The following is a 19840-nucleotide window of genomic DNA, read 5'->3' as shown; positions in this document are numbered from 1 at the left end:
TGGGCCTGTTGGTACAGTCACTTTAAGGATGTGTTGGGTCACTGCTGTGGTGAGCATGTACTTCCTTGCATTGAGGTGTGACCAGCAAATGCTAAGCAGGGGAGACCAGACACCCTCTAAACAGTAGTGTCAGGGAATCAGGCAGCTGAGTACAGCTTTTCCAAATTACATACAGCCCTTTTAAATGGCTAGTCTTTGGACCTATTAGCTTTTGCTATTTATTTATGCTTTCCCAAGAGAAAATTTAGTTTATTGGACATAAGTTCATGTAAAACAGTAAAATGTAATTGTATAATAAAATATAACAATTCCATTTAAACAATACTATTGAACAGCGGAGTCTTATTATAGTACTTCCATAGTCTTTCTAGAAATGGAAGAGGGTGTTGGCTGTAAGAGAAGTAAATGTTGACTAAATAAGTTGGTGTCAATGGCTAAAGGCAAAACAAACACCAGCTAGTATAGTAGTAATAAGTGTTTTAAGGCAATTTATTTTAATTAACGTTTCACTCTAAGTGTCAATAATGAAGTTTCTGGTATTAATGGGATAAGCTACTTACATGGCTAACCTGAAGAGTGACAGTCACAATTACCTGGATTCCTCCAAGGTGCATCCTGCCAGTCAGGTACAAGTTATTATGCTTAGCACACACTAGCTGTCAGGGATCTCTATAGGAACATGGATATTAAAGTACTAAGGGAAAACTAATTTTAAAACACATGATAATGTTTCATCCTTAGTACACAAAGGAGAGGCTTAATTTTCTAACAATGAGACTTTGTATCCCTTTGCACTGGAGTAAACCTTGAGAATTATAGGTCCAATTTAATGTTATTAAGCCAAGCCTATCATTGTCTTTTACTGTCTTGGTGAAAGCCCCGTTTAAAAACAATACGAAATAAACTTCAAGCAAAAGAAAGTTTCAAAAAATATAAATTTTATTCCAGCTTATTTTTACATTGTGTAGAATAACAAAAGTTTATTTTTTTAAATTTATACACCTTAATTAATAACTCTGAAATATATAAAACAATGTATTTATATTTATACATGTGAATATAATTAGATATAAAAATATGAATTACTGTATAAAACGGTGGATGAATAATTGGCTACCACATTGTTGTTCATTGCTACAAGAATAAAAAAAGGTACAACGTTTCTTCCCTTGTAGCAATAAACACCATTTTTATTGAACACCTTTAAAACAGATGTTGAAATGAGTGAATGCCCCGATAACTATGTTACCAAGGCCATAACAATACTTTATTAATATGAATTATTAAATAGTAATCTTTATATTTATAAAAAATTTACAATTTGTATTCTAAAGAAGAAAACAAACAAACAAAAATTTCTACAGGTAATGCTGGTACTTTTCAACTGTAGAGGGTTCTGGAAAATATCTGCACCATATCAGTTTTTCATTTGAGAAATAACACTTGCTACAGGCTGGCCTGGCTGACCAAAAAGGACTTCTAGTTCATGAGCTAAAGTGCAGAAAGTGGTCTACCCATGTTATACAGGCTACTCAGGCGTCCTGCCAACACATGTGGAAGTGGGGAGGGAAACTTTCATTCTTCCAACAAACAGTCCAAATAGTTTACCATTTTTACAAAAATCTTATGATGAGCTCAGTACAACATGTTTTAATAGTAATCAATGTTTGTAACTTTCATTGACCACCATGTGGCTATGTTCACACAACGTTTTTTTCTCTCTGTTTTTTAAAAGAAAAAATGTCATTCTGAGTTTAAAAACATCTGTCATTTCACTGTTTGGCCGCCTGTCAGTACAGTGACGGCTGTTGGTACATTATTCTAGTTTAGGTGGACTAATTGCCCTTTGGGTGTGTCTTTAATTAAAAAGTCCATTGAATTTAATAGTAAAAATGGTAAGGACGATGAAAAAAGAAAAACGGTGTGTGAACAACTAAAAAATAATGTCCACTGTTTGCAAAAGATGGCCGAAAATAATTGTCATGATAATTATTTTGTTGTCCGTGCAGACAATGTCCGTCATTTTATACACTGTGTGCATTGGACGTCCACTATTTTATTGACTTCAGTGCTTTGCATTGAATTCAATCGCATTGCGGCAATAACAGACGTCTTTTTAAATAGAAAAGGCGGCCGCCTTTCCTCTTCTTTTGACGTTGTGTGAACATAGCCTATGTTGTACTATAGAATCCTAGCTGTTCTTACTTCTGTGAAACAGATAGCAGCAACACAGGACAAGCTAAAACTTAAAAGCAAATGAGATATGTTACCACAACCATCTTACTCTAGATTGGCTATGGTTTCCTACAGTGTACCTTGCTTTTCTAATAGAGCTTTTCTCTGACTTTTACATTGATGACTTAGCTTCCTATTGATCAGCTGTTCTGTAGATTTAACCTATATACATTGAACATAGAAAAATACAATGGCTCCATTCATTGTGTGGAGGCCTTGCCAGAGTACTGCAGCTCAGTTCCCATTGACTGAAAGAGAGCTAAGCTTTAGTAGCCCAGCACAGCTACTACCCAATGAACAAAGGCATCTGCTCCTGGTCTTTTATTCTTGGTATACAGCTGATTGGTGGGAGGGAGAACCCTTTTGATCAGACATTGATGGCCTATCCTGAGGATAGCAGGCCATCAAAGTAAAAGTCCTGTAAAGCCCCTTTAAATGGTCCAGATGACCATTTATGCATCACTTACTAAGAAAAGCCAACTCTACAGTCCTGAACACAATAATAAAGAAATAGAAACCCAATTTCAGCTTGATCCATTCAGTTGCCCTGTTCATTTCATATATCACTGAATCTTGATGAAGCACAGATGCCGTATTGCGATGCTGTGCTCAAAACAGCAGGCCTTCCAGTATGAGCCATACTGTTAGACACTATAAATATGAAAATACTGAAATTTTTGCAGTCTAGAGAAAGACTATTTTTAACATTGTCTATTTTTTCTATATAAACTGAGCAAATTCACCAAAAAAAAAGTTGTACCTATTGGACTCTGATACAGGTCAATATTTTCAAATTGAGCACTGTTTGTATATACAGCCTCGCATAGTTATAAGGAGACCTACTCAGAAAATACCCAGACATTTATTATTGCTTAAATAAAAGGCGTTTTGTTACATACTTTTCTACATTATATACAAAAGGCAGGAACACCCTTTAATATAATAAAGGGAAAATATAAACCCTTACAACAGAGTTTGCAAATGGTCGATATGGCTTCGGTTATCTATATCTAAAAGTTTAGATGATGTTTATGTTTTGTCTCCACAGCATCACAATGGAAGAAAAGAAATGTGGCACATGAACCTGAGGGTTCTAATGTGCCTTCTCCTGCTGGCTCCAAAGTTTGTGAAATTTCATTAAAACAGTATAATCTGTTCTTAAAACAGAACATAGATAACAGGTAAGTTGTTCAGGTCCTCCAAAGTGTGATGCGGAGGAGCAGTGTAACCCATATAAACTAGTACCAATATAAAAAGTAATAATTCAAATTCTATTAAAAATAGATTCAAAAACAAAATTCAGATGGCAATATCCCTCTGATCAGTATGATGGCGAATCATTTCAGTATAAACCAGGCACGATAGCCACCAGCAGTCTGAATAGCAGCAGTTTGATCATCTGTGTTGCATAGCTTGATCACCAGGAGTGACAATGTATTCTTGGAAGATTTGTCCATGTGACTATTCTCCAACTCAATACATAGAAGAACAATTTTGTTCTTGTAGACCTTGTTGAATATGTTTAACACCAACATTATCTTCTCCTTATCTGTTTTCTTTTTAAATGTTTTTGACAATTGGTGTAAATTTACTCTTTGATCCAGACGACTGGAACATCCAATGATTTTTTTTTTTTTTTTTTGCGATTCAGGATTACATAGTGGTATTACATATAAATGTTTGAGGTTCTGTAGCAAACTGGCTGTTGTCCATCAAAACCAAGCCACTTGCTATATAAATACACAATATTATGTACATACAATGTACCTGAATACATATAGTGGCCAGAAACATTCAGGAAAAAAAAAGCTTTCTTTCTTTGCAGCAGACATGTTTCTCCTTTACATGTTAATTTCTGTTCTTGTCTCAACAGAATTGTAGATTTGTTGCCAATGAACCGACTACAGCACTGCACCTTCCATGTTCTTGTCTTACAGATTTCCATGTTATCCCGACTCTTCACATAGGTGTGTAAAGACTACCACACTTCATGTAGCTTCCATTTTCTCATTCCACCATCCATCACTCATCTGCTTTACTTGTACCCAAGAACTTCTAAAGTCACGAAATCCCATTGGCTGCATTGTCTGTAAACCTTTACTTCTAAACAGCAACCGTAGAAGATGTTTTTCACATGTTTAACATGCTCTTTCCACCTTGCAGATGATCTTCTCCTCGTATAATGGTAGTACTGCATCCTCCTCAGATATCTCTTGAAACACAGCATTGCATTCAAATTCTTGACTCTCCTTTTTGAAGTAATATCTGTAAATGATGGGTAGGATATTAGAGACTGACAAAGAAAGGCTGACATTTCTTTTATAATATCAGATCAGACCCCAGACATGATACTTACTTGTAACTTCCTTTCTTACTGAGCAGCTCTTTAAATTCTTGCAAAGTCAAGCTAGGCTCCTTTGTTCGAATCATGTAAGGAATTCTTTCTCCACAGAAGTAGTAGACAATTGCTAAACCTCCTTGCCCTTGATCACTATTCATCTTTTTTGCAGACTTAAGCCTATAAGAAAATTAAAGAGGAAAAAACTTTAGAGTAGATGTATTAAGGTTCTTAATCTAACGCCATAAGCCAGACTTCATCTCAGAAAGCTTTGCTATATTGGCAGGAGATGTGTTTCATTGTTAAATAGCATTATTATTTTCAGCTCTTTTTGAGGCTCTGTTATGTGTGTCAACAATCAGAATCACTTCTTTCTAGTGCACAATAATATTGACTCTGCCCATACATAACAGAGGTCTCCAACTTTTTAGAACTTTCAAATAAAACATATGCAAAAAAAGAGAGCCAGTGGGGCCTCATTCAAGAGTCTCAAAATACAGGACTAGCCAGATATCCCCCAAGAAGGACCCAGCGAAGGGGTGGCTCCTGTAGGGAAACCACCAAAACCACCATATTCAGTGACTCTATAAGTAAATATAATGACAAGGGAAAAACCAAGGCCAGGTATCCATGCACAGACCGCTGTTTTGGGGTGGTGCCCCTCATAAGTATGGAGAAGGATTCTGGCTAGGTGGAAGCAATGCCAAGTAGAGCCATGAGAGTAACAAATCCCTGATCTCGGGGAGACCAGCCAAACACAACGATCTTCAACTTTTTAGAACTTTCAAATATGACATATGACATTGATCTACACTAAATATTAAAAGAAAAAACACATACTAAGATAACCTTAAAATATGATATTGATCCTAGTACTTCTAAAAGTTCTTTAATATGCCTGGTGCCACTCATAACACGTCAATGGGGAGCCACTTGCATGACATCATAGACCCATATGTGGTTCCTGAGTCACTGATTGGCACAATGCAAACATATAATCCATAGCAATAACCACTTGCATGAAGATACTTACTCTTCAGATATTTTCATTGTTGAGAAGCCAGAAGATAAGATGTTCTCCGCAGCTTTGCCTTTTTCTTTAAGCGTTGCAGACTGCACACACCTTAAAACACAAACAGATTTTTTGAAGCATGTGAACTCAGACAGCTGTGCAAGTCGGCATTATTTAATTATGGTGCTTAATTGTTATCAATAGAGATGAGCGAATCAGATTCATTGTGCTTTGTACAAAGCAAAATGAATCTGATATGCTCATCTCTAGTCGTCAAGATTAGCATGGGAAGCATTCATTTTTTAAGGCTTTACATAGTTCAACAGTGCTTAATACTAAACTGAAATAATACAGTCAGAACTATGGTCACTGTGACCAGTTTTACGCACTTCACCAATCCCCTGTAACTTTTAGTCTGAAGATCACCAGGCCCTCAGCTATCACTGCATCCTGGTCCCTTCAATCACAAGGAAAAGCTGCAGATAGTGATTGGCTGAGTGGGCATTTCCTCATTTCCTTTGTGTTATAAGGGGACCATGATGCGAAAATTAGTGGGGATCCAGTCTGGGCACTGTTAGAGTGGCCAACGTGGGACATTGGAAAGGTGAGTAATTTTCTTTTCCTCATCAGACAACCTCTATAACTTTCCCTTTGGTAACCTATACACCTAACAATGGTTACTTTTATTTGAAAACTTTTAATATATAATATTCATTAAGTAAATAAAAATACATCTTAGTAGCTCATCGTACGTGAGCATAAAGTTTGAGCAAAAACACATAATGGCATTTCATATTTAGTGACCTATGTGTTGTAAATTTTAGGAAACTCTACACACACTCAATAGACATTTACCTATTCTTATGAAGTTTAGGAACTCTCTTGTCTTCAACAAGTCGCCGACGGGCTTCTTCCAGTTGATCCAGGGTGTTTGGTGCATTAAGTGGAGGCATAGAAGTATCCTGCAGGAATAAGTGTGCAGGCTGGGATGCTGTACGATGGCTTGTTTTTTTCACTTCTGGGCAGTGGCTTACACTGTAATAAAGAGAACAGAGTTATGATTTTGATTTGTGCATAGTTGAGAAGAGTCTACCAACAATTATACATATGACTATACTATGCACGTCTCGAACTGTTGATATTAACCACTCTTTAAAGGGAAATATAAAGAAGCCTTATACTCCTTCTCTTACCTTGTGTTTCCATCACGATGATGTTTTTTCATCATCTTGGCACTTTCTAAAACCCATTGCAAGACACTGTGGCTGCGTTCTACTTCTTGTTCAAGTGAAAGTGGTGTGGTCAATCCAACAGAAGAGCTCCCATCATCCACTTTATGAGGTTGGACACATCCTTCTGCCTTTCTGTAACTTCTTGTTCCCTGTGAACTATAAGAGTAGGAACATAAATATTTGCAAAAAAATACATATATATATATATTTTTATTTTAAAACAACAAACCCTTAAAAAATTAGAACAAAGAGAGTGACTACTATAAGCACAGGTATGCCTACCTAATAGATCCCCGCTGCTCTACATTCTGGGTGACAGGTGTTTCCATTCCTGGAGGAGCCTTAGGTCTTAAGTGGGAGGAAGTTAAGCTTTGACCTTTGCCAAATGTTGCTTGACCTTTGGCTTTTCTTTGAATGAAAGGAGACTGTGATCTAGGTGACAGATTTGCCGGTGTCTTCAAGACTCTTGATACATGGTCATCAAGGATAGACTGAGGGTCATCATCAAAAGAAGCAGCTGGTAAAGGCTCATGGCTTGATGCTGGAATGTCATATTCAGGTTTATCTTCTTCCTGGTATGAAAAATAGCAATATTTAAGTTTTTTTCATGAATTTAATTGATAAAGTGTTTTTTTTTTTGTTACATTTTCGTTCAATATGTATAAACTAATTAAAGTAACTGAGGCTACTCCTGATTATTTAGCAGAATCTTGCCAAGAGCTATTCAAGTAGCATTCTATACTTCTGCATGCCTCAGCTTGTTATTCTGTCATTCTGCCAGGTACATACTTGCTATATAGGCTCACATTTTCTACCTATCACTTACTTAGAACTCTTTTTACATTGTTTTGTACATAGGGAACTATTAAACCTACTAAAACAACACAGAACATCACAGATTAAATTGTGTGTGATTTCTTGTAAGTGTTATACCAGTTTGGGAGCACCTACAATTTCTTCCATACCAGTCTTTTTAATAAAGTACAGATTATAGCTTATAGTGCGCACATAGAGCAAGGTAAACTTTCTGTTCTTTCTGGGCACCTGAAAATTGTACATGGCTCTTTCCTGTTTGGCTAGAGATCAAAATAGTGCTGCAGTTGACCTACAGCCAGTCTATGTAGACAGGAAACAACAGTTGTCTCAGGGATCAAGGATCTCCATGACAGTCACATTTTTGGGCAGCTGAAAGGTTTATGCCTGGAGAGGGCACAGGGATAAGTTTTATGATGCATCTGAACAAACTAGAACACTTAGTCTGTAAAACAACTGATCACAAACAGCAGTCTCCTATTATAACTATAAAACATGCATGAATACAAAGACAGGAGTCAATAAAGTCAGCGTTTGTGTGCCGAAAGTCTGCCAGTAACTTAAAAAGAAAGTCATATTTTTACCTCTTTTAATCTTTGTAGTTTTTCCTCCAACTTTTCTTCGGCATCTCTTTGCCTTTTGACTTTTTCCAAAGCTAGAGTCAGTTTTGCTGCAAATTCTGCAGGATTAGTTGGCATCATTTCAGCTGGTGGGCGCATTGTTCTCTGAAGGGGAAAAGATAAGCATATTTAGCATTAATAAGTAAAACTTTTTTTTTAAATAAATAAAGCAATTTAATTTGTATTATACACATTGAGGAAAATAAGGGCCTGTGCACAGGACCGTAGAGTAGCATCACAGGCACATGGGGGAAGATTTATCAAACTGGCGTAAAGTAGAATTGGCTCAGTTGCCCCTAGTAACCAATCAGATTCCACTTTTCATTCCTCACAGATTCTTTGAAGAATGAAAGGTGGAATCTGATTGGTTGCTAGGGGCAACTAAGACAATCCTACTTTACACCAGTTTGATAAATCTTCCCCATGTTATCCTGATAAAGTCCCATACAAGCATTTCTTTCCCATATGGTGGTACCACACAGAGAACCACAAGAGTGCCAGCGGCACTGTGCCATGGAGGAGCCCTGAGCGTCTTAGGCATATGGCCTAAGGATATAGTTACGCCCATAAATGCTAAATGTAATAAATGTGGCCATTTTACAACAGTGTACATCTTTATAAAATTTTGATAAACCAAAAATTTTTTAAATAAAACTTACAGGAACAAAAGGCAGAGGCACTTGACCATTGGCACTAACACTTCTATGGATTTCTCTCTGCTTGGAACGGTATGGAGGGATTCCATCTCTGTTAAACAACACAAAGAATATTTAATAGATATGCACAATAAACATGAAATAATGGTTTCTTTTACATATTGCATAATACACTCTAGGTATGACATAGGTATGACACATGTCCATATAACAACTGGATATCTGTTTTATAGCTTTAATAGATGTTTTCTTTCAGCTATAAAGCTGAACGTCAAGAGGTGACATACAGTGAATATCATAGGTTCTTTCTACTATGGGGATGCCAAAGAGCCAAGTGCATCACTTCTATTTGGAGCCATGCACTTGGCAACTTCATCAAAGTGAGCAGCAAATTCCATTCATTGTCTCCAACAATAGGAAGATAAAAAGCAAGAGGCCGCGTGTTTCTTGACCTGTACCCCCTGGCAGTCTACTTGTTGAAAGAACCAAGGCCTGCAGGACCACCTGCCAAAGATGCCTAAACATGTCCATGCATGTGAAATTATTATTTTTGTTTTATTTTCCCCACTTCCTCTTGGAATGTGAGTTATATTCCTACTTTGCATATACACATCATGTTAGTTTAGAATGTCAATTATGCCAGCGGAAGTTGATGTATGCAAACCTGGGAAGATACTTACACACTATCTGTTACGGACATACTGTCTTCAGTGAGTGCATCACTTGATATCTCACTGTCATTTATACTAGCTGCAGGAGCAAAGTATTGGTATACCGCTTCTGTTTTGCGAAGGTGGGACCTAAAAAAAGGAAAACACATATCACGTAAGATATTAGGAATAAATAACTCCACATCATTAGCCACCACCTTCCTTACACTTGTGTTGAATTAAAAATAACTTTAAAAATCTAATGGTAGAATCAGGTTTCTGAGTTCCTTTATTGATCCACATATGCCTGACATCTCCCACAGGTTTTTTTTCTTTTCTTGTTTACTTGTTTTCTAACAGAAAAGTTGGCATTGTGCACTTTTGTTTTCGGCACTTGGACAACTAAAAAGCTATAATTCAAAGAAAAAAAAAAAGAAAGAAAATATCTTCCAAACTGATGTTGCTCACAGATTTACTATCTAATCCAGCATAAGCCATAAAAAGGAATAACTGTTATAAAAAACAGTCATTATAAGATAAGAAGGCTTTGAAACAGCAAGGCATCTTGGGAGGGAGGGGGAAGTGTAGAGGGAGAGAAAAAAACGGACCGCTTTATAGATGTGGTTCTTTGATCTCTGGAGCAGGGAAAGATTTTGTTCACATCAAAGATATGTGAGCTCAGGGAAAGGAATAACAGCTAAGTTAACCTTTAACACAAGGAGGGGAGGAACAGAAACAAAGAAATATGCTGAAAAAGTTCTACAGAACAAACATCAAAATAAGCCTAAATGAGAGGAAGAAAAAAAATCCATCTATAGCTGAAATTACTGAATCAACCACAATAGAGGACAATTTAATGAGCAGCGGAAAAGCACACTAAAGGAAAGATCTCACATCTCCTAATTCTCACCTTTGGCTTCTTGGTGGTACACGTGTGAAGGCACGGTTTATTTTTGCCATGGTGCCCAAACCAACAGGAGTATGGTGTAAACCATTATATTCCTCTTCTTCAGCCACAGTTGGAAGTCCAGGTCCTGGGCTATCCGGGGTGGGACTGTCTTCAATAGCATGAGCATATTCCCTGCATATATCAGACTGCAAAAAAGAAGGAAAGGCCTCCTGCTCCATGGCCCTTTGAATCTCTTGCTGCGCCTGGTCAAACACAGTTCTATTCAGTTGTTGGTTCTTGACACAGTCCTTAACTTGGGCCCGAGTGGTCGGCTTTAAACGTCCTGAAACAGCTTGACTGTTTTGTACATACCAACGATATATGGCTTTGGCTGTTTTTGAGGTTTTGGGCTCTGCTGGGTCCATAGCTCTAAAGCCATTGCAAGCAAACCAAAAACTTAAAAGATCCACCAGGCCTTGACCTTCCAGGTACATGCGAAAAAGTGTTGCCCCATCCTGATCATCCAACAACAGATTCAAGGAGCGACCCCAACGAGAAAAACGGGAATCTTGGGCTGCACAACCTTCTGCTTCTCGTAGTGAATCTTCTTTGCATTTTAGTTGCTGTTCATAGTGTTGAGGATCCATTGCAAACTTTTCAGTCTTTAAATGAACAACAGGAATTGGGTTAGCTATTTATGCATCAGGTACTAACCATACTGTACTATAACTGTGAACAGGCCATAACAGGCCATACTTGATAAAACAGCTACTAATATTACTACAATAATAAAGTTAAAGAGCCTTAAAGGGGTATTTCAACCACTAATACCTTTTCCCCTATCTATCGGGGATAAGTTTTAGTGGCTGGAATACTCCTTAATGGTGCGTTCACACCTACAGGATCTGCAGCAGATCTGCAGCAGATTTGATGCTGTGTTCAGTTATTTAAATTAAATCTGCTGCAGAAAATCAGCTGCAGATCCTGTAGGTGTGAACGCACCATAAAATTATATAATGCCTAACTGTAAATCACAATAGAAACATTCAAAGATGACCAAAAAAACCCAAAAGGTTAATATAATGAATGTAATAGTAACAATCATTCAAACAAACCATTTAAGTCTCTTTAGACATCATTTAAAAGCATAATGACCATCAATATGCATCCCTATAATGAATTACCTTGTAATTTTTAGTCTCTTGTCCTGGCACCGGTGGGCGTAATGAAGTTTCCCTGAATATCCGTCCCGAGTCTGGCATACAGGTCAGCACCCCAGCAGAACTCATGGCTGCCAAAAATTGTTACCCCTGTCTGTAAAAAAGAAAAAACACTTTCCAAATTAGTTGTTGAGTTAGGAATTCTTAATACCAAACATGTTTTTATTCTGTTTTAAGGTATACAAATTGGCATCAGTGCTTTTATGATAATGACACTGTCCAAGAGTATAAAACGTTAACACCGGGAAACTCTCATAGGATTTCACAATTGTTTTTTATACAAAGAAGCAATTAACACAATAATGCTTGGAGTAACGTTGCCTAAACAAAGTAGAGGTGGCCTTTTGTATTCTGGACACACCTTTTAAATTCACAAAGAACTAGTAGGTCACATTGTACAACTTGCTCAAAACTTTGCAGTAAAGTAATAAACTATACACCCAAAGTTTTTTTTAAAGGCCTATGTCTATGGTCTATGTTAGTGATCTATGCAAATTACAACTAATAACAAGTGTCCAGTTGTAAAGTAATGAAATGGCCACATCCCTTTGATCCACAGCTAGGATAAGGGCCCTGATTCAGATAGTAAAAATTCCCTTTAAAGTTGGTTCTCCTTTAAGCTGACATTCGGAAGATTATCAGGGATCATTAGGCTTGCATCAAGAGAAGAATCCACTTATGACTACAGCCTATAACTCCTCCGGAACTGCAAGGTTCTATTACAAGTAAATGGCCATCTGGGAACCATTTTCCTCCTTTTCAACATGACTTACGCCATACACTGTCGCCCTGTAGAGTTTTTCAAGAGAAATTATTCACAACAGGTGGGCCAAAGACTCTCTCTTCCCCAGCATACCAGAAAATGTGTCCAATATATCCAGATGTTTGAACAGTTTTATAGGTACAAGTTCACAGACATTTGTGGATAAGGGAAGCTAGAAGTATTTCACCAATTCTCATGAAATACTATACAGATGAGGCCCTCATTGCCCCTTTACTACAGAGAGCTGGGATGCAGATCACAGAATACTTTAGGCAACGCTCACATCTTCTTTCCTTTAGAGAGAGACAAGAAGTTAAATTGCCTAGATCTGACCCCCAGGTGGAAAGTCTATTGATGAACAGTTAATTTAATTCCAAAGTGTGACATCTGGGGGAGGGGGCGTGGGGGTAACATCTATTGCATACACTGAATACCTAACACTGCAGTGGACACAGAAGTGTTTTCTAACAAGTAGGATTATTTTCCTCAAAAAGGTGTTTGATTGAGATGAAATTACCACAAAGTGTGCTGTAGTATAAAACTATGAGTTTAAAAGATGCAAAGTGATAGATAGTTTTTAGTTTTTTTTGTACGGGACTTTGGGATATACCACATATATAAGAAAATGAATAGGTCTGACTTAATCACAACCTCTAGGCCACAATACAGGACACCACAAAACAGATCATTAGCTTAAAAAGGATAGGACTACAAATGGGGGAGGAGGGGGGCTACTCCACCGCAGTATCCATTACAAACCACATGGAGAAAACTAATAAAGTTAACTAATAATAGTGCAATCAAACGTCCAGGTAACCGACTAAAAAGCGTCTATAATGTTAGATAAACGCTCACAAGTCAAAAACAGCATACTGTATACTAAAAAATAGTAAAATATAGGAAGCAGCAGCGTTAAAGTGATAAACATACCATACTCTCGCACATAACACACTGCAGTTGCTAAATATATCCATATGTTCCCTGCAGCAAAGCGAGCACCCTGGATCTCGTTCTGTCCCAGAAACAATCACGTAGACTGGGGGGGAAAGAAACTCACAAGGGGGATAGAAGGAGGGCACAAAAAGGGGCAGATTACCGGGCCACTGCAGGCAGGACTCTCCCAGGGCACTTAGGGGAGTTTGACACTTAAAAGTTTGCAGAGAGGGTATTTACCTTGAGCTTTTAGAGGGGTCCTGACTCTGGATCACGGTTCTGTAAATCCTTAGATCAGAAAACAAATAATCCACTTGGCCAGTGAAGCTCGGTCATGGTTGCAAACGTTGAAATAATCCGAAAGAGAATCCAAGTTGCAGAAAAGAAAAAAACATGATCCAGTCTGGAAAGGGGAAGGGAAAAAGCCAGGAGAAAGGAGGAAAATAAGCTCACACCTTCCTTGAGTGAGTTAGAACTGGAAGGATTTCTTTCCCTCTCCCTCCTCTCTCTCTCTCTGAACTTTTTTTTTTTTTTAATCAAAACCAAAAAGCCCTTTTTCACTCCCCCTGGGGACAAAGCCAAAGAACAAAGGGGTGTTATGGCTTTAATGAAACATCAGTGGAGATCACTGAAGGCTGCATCCTGGAAGCCTAGTAAAAGTGCAGCTCCGTAAAAGCCTGTGAAACAGCCTGAAAAAATCTGATTCCACTTCCTGATCTCTTCTCGGCTTGAAATAATACTATATTTTTGCTTTTCAGGCTGAAATGTGAGTGAGGGGATTTTTCCAGGCGATCTTTAGTCCTTGTCTGTGAGAGTGTATCTGCAAGGACCTGGGATTTCTGAATTCCTTTCTTAAAGCCAGACTCCCCCCTCTGGTTAAGAAAAAGAGTCCTTTGAAGGCAGCCGGACCAATGAGAGCAAAGAGTCTCCAGCAGCTATTCCTTTCATCCCATCTTCAAAGAGCCTTCAATCACATTTAACCCCTGATGTGCTGCAAGGAAGGCAGCTTGCAAAGAGGGGGAAGGGATTGAGGCTTTTTTTTTTCTAACTTGCAAAATCAAACTGTTCCAGAAGTAGATGAGCAGGCAAAGAAAAAAAATAAAAGGAAACAAAAATAAATAACACATTCGGAGCAGAAAATGATGTGCTGGAGAAATCACATGCACTCCACATTTGTGAATGATTAAGGAAGTTATTTTTTTTTTATGTTAAGTGGTAGCATCTGTTTTAATTCCTATTTTTCTCGTTTTGAACCGAGTGACCCTAAAGTATTTATTTTATGCTGCAAAATGGCAAGACTTGTATCACTGCAGTAAAGTGTTAAATCTATGTGTAGAGAAGTTATCAGACTTGGTAAACATTTTGTATTTCTTGCCCCCCACCCCAATACTCTTATGATTCAATGTTACTTTATCTCGTTAGGTACCACAAGTAACACATATCCCAAGGGGGGCAGTTTATCACATTTTATTTATTTTTCATTATATTTATTGATCGATCACATTTAATTTTTAAACTAGTGTCCATATTGGTTCTTTTTAATAAACATAAGCCTCTTCAAATAACCTAGACTCTTGAATATGTGCCCATTATGCACTCTTTGGCGTGTCACATGACTTATGACATCACCAATTTTTCCTTCCATATATCAAGCTTATGGAATAGAGGGTTTAGATTCCTAGCCAGGTATATTGATCACTAATGTAAAGAAAACTTGGTGACATCACAGGTCATGTGACATGCCAGCAGAGCAGAGAAATGATGCATTCTGGGAAGTGTAAGTGCATTACTTATGGTAATTCGCCCAATCGCACGATTAACGATTTCGAAGTAACAATTTTTTTACTTTGTTTACACGGAAGGATATATCATACGGAAAAATCGTTTTGCGATCGTTTTGCGATCGCTTAAGCCTATCTCGCACATAGGTTAAATCGGTGAAAGACGGTGTTTACACGGAACGATCTGTGATTTTTTTGCGAACGACCAACGATGATTTGAGAACTTGTTGAAAGATCAAAATGAACAATTTCTAGCTCGTCGTGTTATGTTATTTTTGACATATCACATGGACATGGTCAGGACAAGTGGACAGCTGTGCACTTCACTTCCTGGTTCACCGATCAATATTTATATTTATTGTGTATAGTTGTATACGGCCATAAACTCATTGAAAAAAGAACAAAACACTATTTTGAAAACAACTACACATACAGTGCAAAAAGGCATCGCAGGTAAGTCAAAATGCCAAACTTGCGGCACCAGTTTGGTAAATACCAGACTATTTAGCGTATACAATAGAAAGCATTGCCAGTACAAACAAAGGAATCAATAAAAAAGTGAAATGTGAACAAGACCTAAAGTTGGTGATACATGTTAGATAAATAGGATTGGCCAATCTTCTAATGTGTATAATGGCCTCCCAATTTACTTCAACTGGAATGCTTTTACAGTACCCATGTTAAAAATAGAGTTACAATCTTGTACATCGTTTAGTATGGTCTTCAGTATGGTGCTTTACTGCTTGCATTTTTTGGTGTTTGTACTTTAAGGGTACAAACCCACTTGCCGGATCTGCAGCGAGTCTCCTTGCTGCGTTTTTGCAGCGAGACTCGCTGCAGATCCCAGCCCTATACTTTCATTAGCAGAGAAACTCGCAGCAGGGATGTATATCCCTGCTGCGATTTTGTCTGCAGCCCTCCCCATTAACCCCCTAGCCGCTGGACATTATACATTACCGGGTCCCCGTTCCTGCTTGCTACGGGGCTCTCGGTGTCTCCACGGCCCGCCCGGTCAATCAGTGCGCTGCGGCGGGGCCGCCGGGAACGTGCCGGGGGCCGCCGAAGCAAGCAGGAGCGGGGATCTGGTAATGTATGTCCTGCCCGCCCCCCCTGCAGCCCCGATCGCCCCCAGCCCCCGGCCGCATGATCGCCCCCCGCACCCCCCTGACCGCATGATCGCCCCCCGCACCCCCCGGCCGCATGATCGCCCCCCCCGGCCGCACGATCGCCCCCCGCAGCCCCTGGCCCCACAGGCTGCGGGGGGCGATCGTGCGGCCGGGGGCTGCGGGGGGGGGGCGATCGTATAGCCGGGGGGTGCGGGGGGCGATCATGCGGCCGGGGGCTGTGGGGGGCGATCATACGGCCGGAGGGTGCGGGGGGCACTCATGCGGCCAGGGGGTGCGGGGGGCGATCGGGCCTGCGGGGGGCGATCGCGCGGCCGGGGGCGATCGGGGCTGCAGGGGGGGCGGGCAGGATATACATTACCAGGTCCCCGCTCCTGCTTGCTTCGGCGGCTCCCAACATGTTCCGCCCTTCATAAAAAAGCCCATAGTTAAAACAAAAGCTGCTTTTTAAACAGGAGATTCCAGAGGCTTCTTTCTATGGTATGGTTTTAGAGCAGTTTTTGATCACATTTACATTTTTCCGCTGTCTAGGATCCACTCAAGCTAAAAAAAACTGCATCAAAGCTGCACCAGACTGTAATTGGTGATCAAGGCCTTGTCGTCTTTTTTGGTGTAACAGTATACTACTATCTTTACCTCTATGGCACTCAATGGCCCGTGTGTCAGCAAGACATTAATCATATTGTAGAAGTAGAAAGGCGCGGAGGCACATGTAACAATATGATAACAAGTGACGTCTATGGGGTCATGTATTAATAGTTTCATTTGTACAACACGTCAGTTCTCATTGCATTGGCAGGCTGCTCTGCTGTCTGGTACATAGTTTCAAAATGTAATGTGGCACTTTGTGAATTTGGACAGGAGGCATTAGGACAATCCTATCCCATGGTACATATATACTATATTACTGTACACAGATAAGTAAGTACGTCACTGGAAAAATAGAATTGCACTTTAATCGCAAAATTTTAACTGGTTGGTCATGTCTGATTTATTATTGCACATGTAGGCCAGGTTTTTGTACATATTCACCATTTTCAGAATTAATAGAGTAAAACAAGTCCACCAAGTCTTCCTAAGATATAACAGTGTGCAGCACTTAATGTTTAAAGCAGCACTATCAGCAGGTTCAGGTCAATGAACCTGCTGATATCACCCATCTGCAATTTACATTAGGACTCCAGTGCTCTTCTTATTTCTGCCCGTTCCATTATTGTTCCACTTTTTGATAATTTCGTATATGCTAATCCACATGTTAAAAGCATTCTGGTTGTTGCCTATCCACCCAAAGCCCGCCTAGCCCGCCCCCAGCCCACCCACTATGCATATTCATATAATCATAGTTAGCCCGCTTATTACCGCGTATGTGCAGGAAGCAGCCTGTAACAAGCAGCCTAACTATGCACATATGAATATGCATAGTGGGCAGGCTTAGCGGGCTTTGGGCGGACGGGCAAAACACAGAATGCTCCTAACATGTGGATTAGCATATCCATTAGGCAAGAGGGGATACAGCAGGGATACGCCTAGGAGAAGGGGCTAATCTGCGCTTTCTCTCTGGCATTCGCCCCAGCCGCAGCCTTCATAAATCTCCTCCACAATGTTGATATCAGCCCACCAGAAACTCTTGCTTTGTGCAATTCACCATACGTTCTTACACATACTTATTTAGTATGGCAGCAGTTACTGATCATGGGCATATGATCAATGGAATCCCTACCAACCCTGAAAACAGAAAGAGTTAAATATAAAAGTAGGGGGTAGTTGGAACATAAGAATGAGAGAATACTTACATGGCCTGATGCTTCCGCAGCGCAGCATGACGGTGTTTGAACTCCTACATAAGCCCCTTAGTTTCCAATCCTGTGACGTCACAACCCAGCTCGGAAATATCCGCTCAGCCAGCCGGTGACTGAAGCAGGACACCAACCCCTGACCTCCATGGTTTTTTAAAGCCATATAAGATTCGCACTCACATACCGAGCCTATTACAAGGCTCGATAATCGTGCAGACTTGCTTTATTAGACATCACATTTGTTGGCATGTTGAAAAACTGCAATTGCTCGTTGGCTGATCTCTATTACACAGGGGGATAGCTGGCTGATTTGGCCAATAATCACACCATGTAATAGGGCCTTAAGGCCCCTTGCACACATCATTGATTACCATCTGCAATTGAGGAGTCGAAGTATTTGGGCACATTCGACTCTGCACATGAAAGTGCATTTCACGATCTATACATTAACTTGGAGCCACAACCACAAAGATTCCTTACATGCCATTATACTGTCCAGTTTTCTCTTGAGTTCAGTCTCTCAGATTTTTATTTCTCTCGCATCCATAAATGCGGGTGGAAGTGATTTTGTAATCCGTAAATGCACTGGGGGATGTGTGCAGGAGGTTCAGTATTTCACATAGACTATTACAGAGGGTCACTACTCACGAGTAACAAGGAAAGGAGAACAAGGAGCACCTTTCTCAAGGATTTATGGGAGCTCAATTGCTGGGACAGACATTTATGGTCTTTCAAAGATATTACTATTAATTTATCATTGTTAAAAGGGGTATACCTAGCTTAGTTTATGCCTATCTTCATATTGAAGGCTCCCACCCTGGCCTGTTTGCATCCATCGAAGCCCCCAGGTAAAAGAAAACAGCCAAATCCGTAACGTTATGGAATTTGCATGACTCCCCTTTACTTTACTGGGATAAGCGCAAATGGCATAGCCTCACAGGCTATGCTGTTTACAGAATTATCAGAGTCATGTAAACAGCATATACTGTACGCTATTTGTACAACTACCATTAAAGTTAATCATTGGCTATATCAAAGTAAAGAGTTTTCGCTTTCTAAAGAGGCCAAAGGAGGCCAGGAAGGCCTCAATCGGAAGATAGGTAAGAACCAATTCTAGAGCACACTTACGATGGATCAAAAAATGGGTATACCCTTTTATGTATTGTATACTGTATACTGTAATTGTATATTGTAAAACTCACTAGTCTCAGACTAATTTCTGTTCTTTAATGGACCCCACCGTTAGTAGTAATATTACTAGGCTTTATTTCCCTTAGGAGACTTATGTTTTCAGAACAATTGCTTTGCACAGTAAAATCTAAGTTGATTGCACGTGATCAAATTTGGCATGTGATAATGGCAGCAATAAGGTAGACGCTTCTCACCTTCATGAACAGACAGGATAAGCTGTCATTTGTCATTAGATATTTAAATGATCTCTTCAGAAGTGGTAATAATCTGCCTTTGTCATCTACTATTAATGGCAGCCCTCCATTTTCCATCAAAATAGAGAAGAAGTTTATCTACGTCTAACAGTGATAAGTGAGAACCAACTGGACGTCTTTAGAAATCTTGAAGTAAAACTAAAATGGTTGCAAAACTGATTATTTCTGTTTTGTCTATTTTTGATTATGTCTTCACAACTTATCCCAGACAAAAAGTTTAAAGAGGTTCTTCCTCCATTACAACTTGTCCTCTATCCATATGGTAGTGTATAATTATGGGGTCCGACTTCTGGGGCAATTGAGAGAATGGAGTCCAGAGTGGCCTGTTGGAAG

General features: G+C 39.4%; 1 protein-coding gene across 1 annotated transcript; it reads right to left on the bottom strand.

Annotated features, from left to right (window-relative positions):
- Positions 1-955: 955 nt before the first annotated feature.
- On the bottom strand, positions 956-14215 carry LOC138769200 (axin-related protein-like). Its single transcript, XM_069947498.1, has 12 exons — positions 13602-14215; positions 11630-11759; positions 10467-11107; positions 9587-9706; positions 8910-8997; positions 8215-8355; positions 7100-7389; positions 6779-6973; positions 6441-6620; positions 5607-5696; positions 4592-4753; positions 956-4500 (listed from the first exon to the last, which is right to left on the bottom strand). Exons 2-12 carry the CDS (start codon positions 11732-11734, stop codon positions 4374-4376), a joined length of 2139 nt encoding a protein of 712 aa, XP_069803599.1. The 5' UTR covers positions 11735-11759; positions 13602-14215; the 3' UTR covers positions 956-4373.
- Positions 14216-19840: the final 5625 nt, after the last annotated feature.

The sequence above is a fragment of the Dendropsophus ebraccatus genome, chromosome 12, assembly GCF_027789765.1.
Source record: "Dendropsophus ebraccatus isolate aDenEbr1 chromosome 12, aDenEbr1.pat, whole genome shotgun sequence".
Classification (NCBI taxonomy): Eukaryota; Metazoa; Chordata; class Amphibia; order Anura; family Hylidae; genus Dendropsophus; species Dendropsophus ebraccatus.
Note: the sequence above shows the minus strand (reverse complement) of the source record. Positions and strands in the feature narration are given on the sequence as shown.

Bases quoted from the DNA above. Each gene is read 5' to 3' on its own strand.
- LOC138769200 (XM_069947498.1), bottom strand. From the start codon at position 11,734: ATGAGTTCTGCTGGGGTGCTGACCTGTATGCCAGACTCGGGACGGATA. The intron at 9,707-10,466 runs GTGAGAATTAGG...TCCTTTTTTTAG, and splicing joins GTACCACCAAGAAGCCAAAG to GTCCCACCTTCGCAAAACAG. The intron at 6,621-6,778 runs GTAAGAGAAGGA...TCTTTATTACAG, and splicing joins CATCGTGATGGAAACACAAG to TGTAAGCCACTGCCCAGAAG.